Source organism: Molossus molossus, unplaced genomic scaffold, assembly GCF_014108415.1.
Source record: "Molossus molossus isolate mMolMol1 unplaced genomic scaffold, mMolMol1.p scaffold_m16_p_20, whole genome shotgun sequence".
In the NCBI taxonomy this organism is placed as follows: Eukaryota; Metazoa; Chordata; class Mammalia; order Chiroptera; family Molossidae; genus Molossus; species Molossus molossus.
Window position 1 is genome coordinate 9,348,308 of NW_023425356.1, and position 14,061 is coordinate 9,362,368.

General features: G+C 44.0%; 1 protein-coding gene across 4 annotated transcripts in view; it reads right to left on the reverse strand.

Moving 5' to 3' along the window:
* The window catches only part of CLCC1 (chloride channel CLIC like 1), a 36,372-nt gene extending 29,309 nt beyond the window's left edge, over positions 1-7,063 (reverse strand). For 3 of the 4 annotated variants that reach the window (XM_036271989.1, XM_036271990.1, XM_036271991.1), the window contains exon 1: positions 6,932-7,062. In XM_036271989.1, coding sequence (XP_036127882.1) covers positions 6,932-6,991 — 60 coding nt within the window. In that variant the 5' untranslated portion in view covers positions 6,992-7,062. Of the gene's footprint in view, positions 1-6,931 lie in introns of all 4 variants that reach the window. The other variant, XM_036271988.1, reaches the window with a different exon arrangement.
* Between the last annotated feature and the right edge of the window lie 6,998 nt (positions 7,064-14,061).

A 14,061-nucleotide genomic window follows, 5' to 3' on the forward strand; every position in this document is an offset into this window, starting at 1 on the left:
TTAAAATGCTCAGTCCATTAAAAACAAGAATAAATGAATTCAGTAAAGTAGCCAGAAACAAAATTAATATTCAGAAATCGGTTGCATTTTTTATATACTAGTAACAAACTATCAGAAAGAGAAATTTTAAAAAACCAATTTCATTTAACATTGCATCAAAAGAATAAAATACCTTGGAATAAATTTAACCAAGGAGGCAAAAGACCTGTACTTGGAAAACTGTAAGACATTGAAGAAACTAAAAAAGATACCAATAAATGGAAGAATAGACTGTGCTAATGGATAGGAAGGATTCACATTTTTTAAATGTCCATACTTCCCAAAGCAATCTACAGATTCAATGCAACCCTATCAAAATACCACTTTTTCACAGAACTAGAACAAATAATCCTATAATTTCTATGGAATCAAAAAAGACCCCCAAAAGCCAAAGCAATCTGGAGAAAGAAGAACAGAGGTATCATGCTATCTGATACCAAACTATACCACAAGACCATAGTAAACAAAACAGCATGGACTGGCATCAAAACAGACACAGATCAATGGAACGGAATAGTAAGCCCTGAAATAAACCCTTGCCTATATAATCAATCTATAACAAAGGAGGCAATAATATACAACGGGGATACTAAACCATTCTTTCAAAAGAATGCAAAAGAATGAAACTAAACCATTCTTTCACCTATATAAGAATACCCAGCCCTGGCCAGTTTGGTTCAGTGGTTAGAGCATCAGCCTGCGGTCCAAAGAGACCTGGCTTCGGTTCCCACTAAGGGCATATACCTCGGTTGCAGTTTGTCCCTGGCCCTGGTTGGGTTGTGCGGGTGGCAACCACTTGATGTGTCCCTTTCATGTCGATGTTTCTCCCTCTCTCTCTCCCTCTCACTCTATCTGAACAAAATATCAAAAAATGTCCACGAGTGAGGATAAAAAAAAAAAGAATACCCAAAATTGATTAAAGACTTAAATGTAAGACCCCAAAATCATAAAACTCATAGAAGAAAACATAAAGTTGCAGTAAACTCCATGACATTGCTTTTAGTAATACTATTGTTTTGGATATGCCTCCATGAGCAAGGGAAACAAATGAAAAAATAAACAAAGGGTACTACTTCAAACTAACAAGTTTTTGCACAGTGAAGGAAACCATCAACAAAATGTAAAGACAACCTACTCAATGAGAGAAGACATTCATCAATGGTACATCCCATAAGGGTTAATATCCAAAATATATAAGAAACTCATACAACTTCTCTCTCTCACACACACACACACACACACACACACACACACAAATCCAGTTAGAAAAATGGAGAGAGTACTTGAATAGATATTTCTCCAAAGAGGACATATAGATGGCCAACAGACAAATGAAAAGATGCTCAACATCACTTGAATCATCAGAAAAATGCAAATTAAAACCACATACTTGTCAAAATGGCTATAAACAAATAACATTAGTAAATCAACAAACAACATCAGTACATAAACAAGTGTTGGTGAGGATGTGGAAAGAAGAGAATCCTCTGGAACTGTTGGTGGGATTGTAAATTGGTGCAGTCGCTACAGAAAACAGTATGGAGGTCCCTCAAAAAACTAAAAATATAAGTACTGTATGATCCAGCAATTCCATTTCTGGCTATTTATCCAAAAAAATCCAAAACACTAATTTGAAAAGCTGTATACACCCCTTGTGTTCACTGCAACATTATTTATAATAGACAAGATATGGAAGCAACCTAAATGTCCACTGGTATACAAATGGATACAGATGCCTGCAAGCTGGGAGGGGGATTGGGGAATGGGTGAAAAGGGGAAGGGATTAAGATGTACAAATTGCGCCCTGGCCAGTTTGGCTCAGCGGTTAGAGCGTCGGCCTGCGGTCCGGAGAGACCCGGGTTCGGTTCCCGCTAAGGGCACGTACTTCGGTTGCAGTTTGTCCCCGGCCCTGGTTGGTCGTGTGGGTGGCAGCCACTCGATGTGTCCCTTCACGTCGATGTTTCTCTCTCTCTCTCCCTTCCTCTCACTCACTCCCACTCTATCTGTACAAAAAAATGGAAAAATATCCTCAGGTGAGGATTAAAACAAACAAACAAAAAGATGTACAAATTGCCAGTTGTAAAAACAGTCACAGGGATATAAAGTACAGCATAGGGAATGTAGTTAATAATATTGTAATAACTATGTATGGTGCCAGATGGTTTATCTAGACTTATCTGGATGATCACTTCATAAGTTATATAAATGTCTAATCACTATGTTGTACACCTGATATATAATATTGTATGTTAATTACAATGAAGTTTTTTTTTATTTTAAAAATTAAGATTCAAATGAGATGATTGTATTCTCAAATAACTGAGAAAAACAGAACCTGCTACATCTAAGCCTCTATATAAACAATGTCAAATTGTTTCAACACTTAACTACCTCCTCTATTAAAAAATGTCCAAGCCCTGGCCGGTTTGGCTCAGCGGTTAGAGCATCGGCCTGCGGTACAGAGAGACCCGGGTTCGGTTCCCGCTAAGGGCGCGTACTTCGGTTGCAGTGTGTCCCCGGCCCTGGTTGGTCATGCGGGTGGCAACCACTCGATGTGTCCCTTCACATCGATGTTTCTCTCTCTCTCTTCCTCTCTCTCCCTCCCACTCTGTCTGAACAAAAAATGCAAAAATGTCCTCGGGTGAGGATTAAAAAAAAAAAAAAAAAAAAATGTCCAATATTGTAACCACTAGATCCATGCGACTCTTTATATTTAAATTAATTAAAATTAATGAAAACAAAACATTCAGTTCCTCATTCACTATGCAACCCCTCAACTTCTCAATAGTCACATGTGGCTAGTGCCTACCATGCTGGACAGTGTAGATGTAGAAGATTCCCAGCAACTTCTGTTGAACAGCCTGTCTTATACCTATTACGGATAAGGATCAGGTAAGGGAATCCCAAGACCAGAAAGCCCTGGGTCCTGCCCATCAATGGCTTAGTGTAGTTGTAAGAATAAAAGTAACTCTAAGCTAAACTACACACTTTCTCTGCACTCCCAGTGTGCTGTTTATTCTTCTGGAACAACATACAGTGAAATCAGCCCCTTGCTGGTCTATCTCTTCAATGAACACAGTGGCTCTCAAGCTTGGCTGTGTAGAATAATCACCTGCAGAGTTTCTAAAATTCTTACCCTTCTGGCTATATCCCAGCCAATTAAATCAGAATCCTTAGGGGTGGGACCCCAGCACTGGAATTTTTTTCTAATCCTCACCCAAAGACATTTTTCCATTGATTTTTTGACAGAGTGGAAGGGAAGAAGGGACAGGGAGGGAGGGAGAGGAAGAGAGAGGGGAAGGGGAGGAGAGGGGGGGAGAGGGGAGAGGGAGAGGAAGGGAGGGAGAGGAGGGAGGGAGAATAGGGGAGGGAGAATAGGGGACGGAGAAAGAGGGGGGAGGGGGAGAGACATCAATGTGAGAGCGCTATATCAACTGGCTGCCTACCACACAAACCTGACCAGGGCTGGGAATCGCACCTGCAACCCAGGCATGTGTCCTTGACCAGAATTGAACCTGTACTCTTCGGTCTAAAGGCCAACAATCTAACTGCTGGGTCATACTGGCTAGGACAACACTGGGATTTTTTTTTTTTTTATCCTCACCCGAGGACATTTTTCCATTTTTTGTTCATATTGAGTGGGAGGGAGGGAGGGAGAGAGAGAGAAAAACATGGATGTGAAAGGGACACATCGAGTGGTTACCACCTGCACGACCCAACCAGGGTCGAGGACAAACTGTAACCGAGAGAACCGAAGCCGGGTCTCTCTGGACCACAGGCTGATGCTCTAATCACTGAGCCAAACTGGCCAGGGCAGCACTGGCATTTTTAAAGCTCCCCAAGTGATTCCAATATATAGTGAAGGTAGAGAACCGCTGCTCTATAATGTGAACTTTTAGGGGAAAGGTGACATCTCACTGAAATCTGAATTCACCTTCCCAATGACCTCTTCATTATGTTCCCCAACATTATTCCAAGCCCAACACTACCCAGTGGCTGGCTCATGAAAGACATTCAGTAAATGGATGCGGCGGGAGGATGAACAGGGTGATGGAGAGGTAGGACACTGCCAAAGTGAAAAACTTGACTTACTTCATCTGTTGTGAAGATTGATGGGAGCTACATGTTGGAAGATGAAGCCAGCACGAGGTGTACAGAATGTGGAAAAACTGGATGCAGAGAGTCCAAGAGGAGACTGAAGCAGAAAAACAATGTTGGTCTGAAAGAGTGCTGGCAATGAGAACAGGAAGAACACATGTGACACATTTTGATGATGAATTCTACAGATCTCAGCAACTGAGTGAATGGAGAAGGAAAAGAAAAGCTTGGTGGCAGCCTAGACTCCAGGATTTCAAGGCCCACCACCAACAGTAACAGGATATCATTAACTTGAAAAGAAACTCAGAATGAGAATACAGTTTTGGGGGACAGTTCAGCACTAATTTGTCACCACTTATTAAGTACATACTGGATTGGACACAATCTTAAATGACAGGAATACCTGGAAACTAGTCCCGCAAGTCTTTTAAACAGTTAAAAACTAAATAGAGCCCTGGCTGGTTTGGCTCAGCGGTTAGAGTCGGCCCGCGGACTGAAGAGTTACAGGTTCGATTCTGGTCAAGGGCACGTTTGGTTCAAGCCCTGGTTGGGGTCATGCAGGAAGCAACCAGTTGAGGAGGATGTTTCTCTCTCTCCCCCTGCCCCCCCACCCCATTTAAAGATAAATGGAAAAATATCCTTGGGTGAGGATTTTTTTTTTAAAGTTACCTTTGAAAAAAAAGCTAAATAGATGGCAAAGCGAGTGTCTGAACTGTGCAGAGGCTCTGAAAAGATGGCAGGGTATGAAATCAAGGCAGCAGGAAAGGCTTTGCCCAGGCAACAAGGTTTTAAACTACTTCATAAATAGAAACAAATGTTGAAGGGATGGCAACAAAGGTTGTAGCCCTGGCTAGTTTGGCTCAGCAGTTATAGCGTCGGCCTGTGGACCGAAGGGTCGCAGGTTCGATTCCTACTCAAGGGCACATACTGGGGTTGCAGGTTGGGGCCCTGGTTAGGGTCCTTAGAGAGGCAACCAATCTATGTGTATCTCTAACACTGATCTCTCTCTCTCTCTCTCTCTCTCCGCCCCCCCCAATCCATCTAAAAATCAATGGAAAATATCCTCAAGTGAGGATTAACAGAAAAATAAATGAACAAATAAAACTTGTAATGCACTAAGAAGAGCAGCTGACAGAGTTCACATTGTAATATGGCATCAAGAGGATGGTGAAACAGCCACTAGAAAACCACTAAGTGGGAGATTTGGGGAAACAGTACCTTAGGGGACATTATACCAGGGGTCATGACTCAAAAGCCTGTCAAACAGCTGAGTTTTGACTACGACCCCTACAAAGTCATGCTATTGGCAACCATATATGTCCCTTTCTCAATAATGAGCAGAAGATGGAGAGCTTTATCCAGGGCTAGGATTAGCAAAACACAAACAAGAAATACCAAGAAGTAAGGCCCATTAGTGGAGTCAGCTGCAAATTCCAGCCCTCCTACCAAATGCTAAATCCCTGTGGTCACTGATTTCAGGCTGGAACTCCTTGAGAAAGCTAACAACTGATTTCACACTTCCTCTAAACAAAGCTGCATCTAACTAAACCTGCTGGGGCCCTTGTTAAAAACGGATTCTGATTGAGTCTGAGGTAGGCCTGAGATTCTGCATTTCTAAAAAGCTCCTAGTAATGGCAGAGATGCTGGCCCACAGACCACACTCTGAGAAGTGGTAGGGACAAGTAACTAACCATCCTGTGTTTGTTTAGCTTAATGGTGGCACCTGTGTCTACTATTTGTTAGTAATAGTCTCTCTCCCAAAGTTCCTATCATTTTTTTCATCTGCATTATAATATATATAATAATAGTAACTAGTCTCTGACGAGCCAAACACTGCTACATGCATTCATTCATTCTTTTTTTTTTTCTTTCTTTTTATCCTCACCCGAGGATATTTTTCCATTTTTTTGTACAGATAGAGTGGGAGGGATAGAGAGGAAGGGAGAGAGAGACAGAAACATCGATGTGAAGGGACACATCAAGTGGCTGCCACCCGCACGACCAACCAGGGCCGGGGACAAACTGCAACCGAAGTACATGCCCTTAGCGGGAACCGAACCCGGGTCTCTCCAGACCGCAGGCTGACGCTCTAACCGCTGAGCCAAACCGGCCAGGGCCATTCATTCATTCTTTTAATCCTCACAAAAAACTCTTAGAGGTAATACTATTGTTATCTTCATCTTATAGATTAGGAACACAAGGCAGGCGCCCAAGGCCACTCAGCTAGTAAGTGATAGAGCCCAGACTGGTCCTACCTAACCTGGCCCTCGCGGGGCAAGACGCTAGTGGCCGTGAGGGGCTATGCAGAGAAGGTGGAGAGCAGACACTGCTGGATCCACATGTCTACACGGCAAGAAACACCCAGAGTGGCTTGGGACCTCCGCTACTAGGCTGGAGACCTACCCAGAAAGACCGAGATCTCCAAAGAGACTGCCAGCTACTCGGTGGAAATTGGAAGAAAAGTATCTGATCTCAGTGAATTTACACGTTTCATGAGAAAGACCATTCTAATTGGGAGAGTAGAGTCAAGTTCCGTATGAACCTAGCACAGCCTAGAAGTCGGGGTTTGGAGTTCGTGCGCGTGCGCAGTCTCCTGCGGCCAGGCTCTCCACCTGGAGGGTGTGCGGTCTCGCAAGCTCCCGGGCGAAGTGACGACGGTGAAGAGGTCCGGGGACCACACTTGCATCACCAGTCCTACAGAAAACCTGACTGGATCTTCACCACCCACTCAGAAACATGCCTCTAACTTGTTACATTCAAATTAGATATGGAGTTTTTTCAAAATTAACCCCACCGAATGCGGGCTCTTCTGCGAACGGTACTTGTTCAAACGATGCGTCAAGCTTTCAGACATAACCCAGGCCAACAAAATTTAACGTCCGTTCCGGTCGGCTTCGCACTCGCTCGGCTCGCTCTCCTGGGCCGCCCTTTGAACCGGGAAACGCAACAGCAACCGGAGATAAGGCAGCCCGCCGGCCGGGAGGCCAGGGCGCAGGCGACTCGCCCGCCTCGGCTACGCCCGCGCTCCCAAGTCCCCGCAGGCCGGGAGCGCGGCCCCAGCCCCGGACCGCGGGACCCGCCGGAACCGACCCCGCGGCTCCGCCCGCCGCACCAGCTCAGCGACACTCACGTCCGCGGTCCCCGCCGGACTCTCCAAGAAGACAGACGCCCACCCGGCGGGCGGGACTAGGTGCTCAGCCCTGGCGCGAACCGCCCAGAGCTGCTTCAGAAGCTGGGCCTCTAGCTAGTGCTCATCGACTCGCTCGGCCAGCAGCCCTGCGTTCTCCCCGGACGCGCCCCTGATGGGTCCGCCGAAAGGGCGGGGCCGGCTGGTGTGGGCGGGGCCAGCTGCTGTGGGTTGGCTTTGATTTTCATCCGCAGAACTTTGCAGCGAATGATAACCTATTTGGAAACCAAATATATAAAACAGATACAAAGTGAATTTTCTAAATCTTGATTTATTTTATAACTTTGAATGTGTAACATTTGCAATAAACCCAGAAATCTGTTTTGAGCATTATATATATATATATATATATATATATATATATATATATATATATATATATATTTTATCCTCACCAGAGGACATTTTTGCATTTATCTTCAGATGGCGCGGGAGGGAGAGAGGGAGGATGAGAGAGAGAAACATCCATGTGAGAGAGACACACATCGATTGGTTGCCACCCACATGACTCCAACCGGGGCAGGAGTCAAACTGCAACTGAGGTACATGCCCTTAGGGGAACGGAACCAGGTCTCTCAGGTCAGCAGCTCACACTCTAGCTGCTGAGCCAAACCGGGCAGGGCTGAGCATAAGATTTTAAATGGGCTATAATGGCCCCGTTGGTGTGGTTCAGTGGTTGGGCGTCCACCCATGCACCAAGAGGTCGCGGTTCATTACTGGTTGTGGCACATGCCCACATAGTGGGCCAAATCCCCAGTCAGGGGGCATGCTGGAGGCAACCAATTGATGTTCTCTCTCTCTCTCTCTAAAAATCAACAATTAAAAAATTTTTAAATAAAAATAAATGGGCTATAATGAATGGAAACAGTAGTCCTAAGGGGAAGGACAAAGGGATTGTTTTGTTTTTGTCTTTAACTGCTGGCCTTGCAATCCCAGGAAACTCTCCAAAGAGAAAAGAATGAGTTTTACACTTTAGAAGGAAACCAGAGAGATGTACACAAGTTATAATTGGCAACAAATTTTAAAGTGTCTTAAAATTTGGTATATAATGTAACAAAATAGAGCCAGAGGTATGGATACATGGAACAAAATGACACATCTCAGTGGGGGTTGGGAGGGACAAGAAGAGATTAACCAAACAACATATGTGCATACAGTCCTCCCTCGCCACTTCACGCTTTGACTTTCGCAGCTTCACTCTATCGCGGTTTCACTGTATCGCGGTTTTTCAAATATATTCATTAAAAAGTTGATAAAGACAGTGAAAATGATACAGCACGTGCTCAGTTGTCTGAGTCAATTATATACCCCTGCATTACAATTAAAGTTAACATTGCTGTACATATGGACCGTAGGCTATGTATTCGAGCACCCCTGCAAATCCTTCAATGCCAGGTGCAACAGCTCGACCACTCCTTGTGTGGGCAATAACGTTTTTCAAAAAAACCAGGTGTGGTGAAGCCAAGCTAATCAGAGTGTGCTCTTCACTGATTGCCTATCCCATCTTCTTCCTCTCCTGGCCACTGATTGGCTTAGCCTCATGCAAGTTTGTTTCTCTCATACACGCTTCTACATCGCCATGCATTGGAAGCATCTTTGCTCTTGTAAGTGTTTGCGATTTCTGAGAATTTTTATCTAAGCCCCACGATGACTCCTAAACGTGCTGCTTCTTCTAAGCCTTCTGACTATGAAACTAAGTGCTGGAGGAAGATGCTTACCATCCAGGAGCAGGTGAAACTCTTGGATATGATCAAAGATGGCAAGAAAATCACAGAGGTTGCCCACCATTACGACTTGAATGAGTCTACCGTTTGCTCCATCCGTAAAGATGAAAAGAACATCCGTGCAACAGCTACTGTCTCTTTCAACAAGGAGGCAAAGCGCGTCGTGACAAATCATAATAAGTTCATAGTGAAAACAGAGTCTGCCCTGGCCGTTTGGATCAGCGACAGCCACAAGAAAAACATTCTGTTGGATTCGCTGGTCATCCGGGAGAAGGCAAGGCAGCTCTATCAGCGCTTTACGGCGATGAACTTCAACCAGGACCCTCTTCTGCAACGTTCATGGATTTCACGGCGAGCAAGCGTTGGTTCGAGAAGTTGCAGAAGAGGTATCATCTGAAGAGTGTCATTCTTCATGGAGAAGCTGCCTCTGCTGACCAGCCTGCAGCAGAGGACTACGTGAACAACACGTTCCAGAAGATCCTTGAGGAGGGTGAGCATCATCCAGAACAGGTGTTCAATATGGATGAAACAGGACTGTTCTGGAAAAGAATGCCTTCCCGGACATTCATTTTCAAGGATGAGGCCAAGGTCCGTGGCTTCAAGGCGTATAAGGATCGCGTGACTATCGTTATGTGTGGAAATGCTGAGGGATTTTTGCTCAAGCCTGCTCTTATCTACAAGGCCAAGAACCCTAGGGCCCTGAAGAATAAAAACAAGAACCTGCTGCCAGTGTACTGGATGCACAACGACAAGGGCTGGATCACGAAGCACCTGTCATCGGACTGGTTCCATGAGTGCTTCATCCCCCAAGTCAAGCTGTATCTCACAGAGAAGGGACTCGAGTTTAACGTCCTCCTCACAGACAATGCTGGAGGTCATGTGCAAGACCTATCCTACGACGGTGTGCGGATCGAGTTCCTTCCTCCCAACACCACTTTGCTGATCCAGCCCCTGTGTGTTCAAGGTCCTCTACATATGAAACACCCTGCAGCACCTCATCCAAGGCATGGACTTTGAGAACTTCTTGCTGAAGGAGTACTGGTGGCAATATACCATTGCGACCTGTCTGAAGACCATCCAGGCTGCATTGAAGGACATAAAAACGGAGACCGTGATGGCCAGCTGGAAGATGTTGTGGCCTGAAACTGTCCACGACTACAGAGGATTCACCCCAGCGGATATAAGCAACTTGGCAGTGGATAAGGCAGTCAGGCTGGCCCGGATGCTGGGAAGAGAAGGTTTCACAGATATGACCCATGATGGCGTGGATGAGCTGCTGGAGACACATTCGGATCCCTTGACTGACGAGGATCTGGTGGAGATGACTAAGTCTGCGAGTGAGGAGGAGGAAGAGCAGCCAAGGTTCCTGGGGATCAGGAGGAGGAAGTTGGCCTTGCACTTGAGCGTCTCTCGCAAGTCGTGAGAACTATTAAGATAGCACAGGACATGATTGGCGAATGGGACCCACAAATGATGCATGCATTGTGGTTCCGGAATGCACATGATGGAGCGACAGAACCCTACAAAAGCCTCCTCACACATGAAAAGACAGCACCAGCAACCGCCTATCACAATGTTCTTCAGCCGCGCACCCAGACACCCACTGCCTACTCCTAGTGCCCCTTCAGTGGAAGAAGATGACAACGACACACCTGCTGAAGATACTGCACCACCTGAAGACTCTCCTACTGAGGTTGTGCCTTCAGAGGAGCAGTAACTTTGCTCTTCTTTGCTGTGCAGCACATCTCTTCATCTTCATCACTTCATCATCAAACAAGTTGCACTGTTTTCATAGGTTAGTGGTTGTGTGTAAGAACTGTGTATGTGTAATTAAATGTACAAAAATAATATGATATTTGTAATGTCTAATATGTCTTATTTTCTCTTATTTTGTCTAATATATTGGGTAATACGAGTGTAATGGTGACTAAAGTGTGTTATTTCATGTCTAGAGGGCTCTAATAATGTTTAAAATGTATTTAAAAGGTGGCAAACAGGTTTTCTATGCTCTAACTGCAAAAATATTAGATTTAGATATAAAGAACCCTACTTCAGGGAAATTCATTTATTGCGGTAGAGTCTGGAACATTAACCGCAATAAACGAGGGCCCACTGTATATGCATAACCCATGAACACAGACAATAGTATGCGGAAGACCTGGGGTGGGGTAGGGGTTGGGTGAAGGGGGGCATAAAGGGAGAAAAATGGGAGACATCTGTAATACTGTCAACAATAAAAATAAAATAAATAAATTTGCCCTAGTCAGTTTGGCTCAGCAGTCAGAGAGAGCGTCAGCCCATGGACCAGAGAATCCTGGGTTCAGTTCCCGCTAGGGGCATGTACCTCGGTTGCAGTTTGTCCCCAGCCCCGGTTGGGGTCGTGTGGGTGGCAATCAGTCGATGTGTCTCTCTCACATCGATGTTTCTCTCTCTTCCCACTTCTCTCCCTCCCACTCTATCTGAAGATAAATGCAAAAATGTCCTCAGGTAAGGATAAAAAATAAAATAAATAAATAAATTTGATATATAATGTAGTACTTGAGTACTACATTTTTGAGTATTAATTGCATATTGCTTATTACAATTCTTTAAAATTAAAATACACCTGCCCTGGCCGGTTTGGCTGTGATTAGAGTGTCAGCCCTCAGAGAGAGGGGTCTTGGGTTCAATGCCCAGTCAGAGCACATACCTGCACTGCAGGTTTGATCCCACCCGGGATCATCCATACTGTAACATGTATCAAAATCTTCTTCCTTTTTCTTATGGTGTAGGAGGCAACCAATCTCACATCGATGTTTCTCTCTCTCCCCCTCCCTCCCTTCCACTCTTTCTAAAAAATCAATGGAAAAATATCCTTGGGTGAGGATTAACAAAACAAAAACACCTGACATAAAATTTATCATTTTAACTGTTTTTAAGTGTATAGTTTATTGTCATTAAATATTCACATTGTTGTGCAACCATCACCACTATCACTTCTTCTTTACTCTTTCATCCTGCAAAACTGAAATTCTGGACCCATTAAACAACCCATCACTTCCCCACTGGCAACCACCATTCAACTTGGTATCTATGAATTTGACTACTCTAGGAACCTTATATAAGTGAAAGCAATATGGTGTCTTTTTGTGGCTGGCTTATTTCACTTAGCATAGTATCTTCAAGGATCATCCATACTGTAACATATCAAAATCTTCCTTCTTTTTTTTTATGGCTGAATAACATTCCATTGTATTGTATACCAAAATTCATTTATCCATTTCTGTTGATGGACTCTTGGATTGCCTGCACCTTTTGGCTATTTTGAATAATGCTGCTGTGAACATGAGTGTACACATATCTCTTTGGGCCCCTGCTTTTAATTCGTTTTGGTATATACCCAGAAGTGGGTATGCTGGATTATATGGTAGTTCTATTTTTAATTTTTTGAGGATCCACCATACTGTTTTCCACAATGGCTGCACCATTTTACATTCTCACCAATAGTGCACAAGTGTTCCAATTTCTCCACATCCTTGCCAACAATTTCTTTCTATAGTGGCCACCATAGTGGATGTGAGGTATCTCATGATTTTCATTTTCATTTCCCTAATGATTACTGATGCTGAGCATCTTTTCACGTGCTTGTTATTGACCATTTGTCTTCTTTGGAGAAATGTCTATTCAAGTCCTTTACCCATTTTTTGTTTTGTTTTTATCCTCACCCGAGGATATTTTTCCATTTTTTGTACAGAAAGAGTGGGAGGGAGAGAGAGGAAGAGAGAGAGAGTGAGAGAAACATCGACGTGAAGGGACACATCGAGTGGCTGCCACCCACACAACCAACCAGGGCCGGGGACAAACTGCAACCGAAGTACATGCCCTTAGTGGGAACCGAACCCGGGTCTCTCCGGACCGCAGGCCGACGCTCTAACCGCTGAGCCAAACCGGCCAGGGCTAAATAACAAACATTTAAAAATTAAATTTGAGCCCTGGCTGGTTTGGCTCAGCGGTTAGAGCGTTGGCCTGTGAGTCACGGGTTTGATCCCAGTCAAGGGCATATACCTCAGTTGCAGTCATCCCCAGCCCTCCAGAGTCATGTGGGAGGCAGCCAGTTGATGTCTCTCTCACATCAATGTTTCTCTCTCTCTCCTTCTCTCCCTCCCTCCCACTCTATCAGAAGATAAATTTTTAAAATGTCCTTAGGTAAGGATTAAAAATAAATAAATAAAAATTAAATTTGAATTAGATCTCTAAAGCTTTCACCAAGGAGTTAACTTCTGCACCACCCTCCTATCCCCACTGTCCTTCCTGGCACACCCCACTTAGAAGGGTCCAGAGAATGTAGATACGTCTTCAGTTCTCTTATTTTCTCTTTCACATGAACCTCCCAGAATCTATTCACCTCCATTCAGAAGACTGTGGAGGCACAGGAAGGACATATGTAACCGGGTATTTATTGCAGTAAGATAACTTCTAGTGCTTATTAGCTAATGCACTGTAAAATGGATTCCATATCCCACATATAGGAGGATCTTAAGTTTACTCCTTGATAATGATCCAGGTGGAATCCAAAATTTATTGAACATTTTTACCATGAAGTTGAGCTGGTCTTCATTGAGAAACTGCCCTTTTCCTAGTTTTAAACAACACTAATGACCTGCTATAATATCTATAATGTGTAAAATCAAGTATGAAAGTAAACTAAAGAGGAGACGGTAGCCTATTTTTAGCCGAGTTCCCTTCTGCATGTCTGAGTGGTAGCGAAACTGTGTACCTCCTAAATATTCACAAGCTAATTAGATTTCATTTCTTTCTAAGAGCACTGAATTGAACACATTTGTAGTCTAAGTTAGAATTTATACATTTTGCCAAGTTTTTACTAATCAACTTTCACATATTCAAGATAGGAAGTTCTCTAGATCTTGAATAAAAGAAGTAGAGGACACAAAAGTTATGCAGTTGCAAGGGTTAAAAAGTAAATTAGTGGAAGAACTTTAAAAAGAAACTTAAATTGATTGCTCATTCATCAGA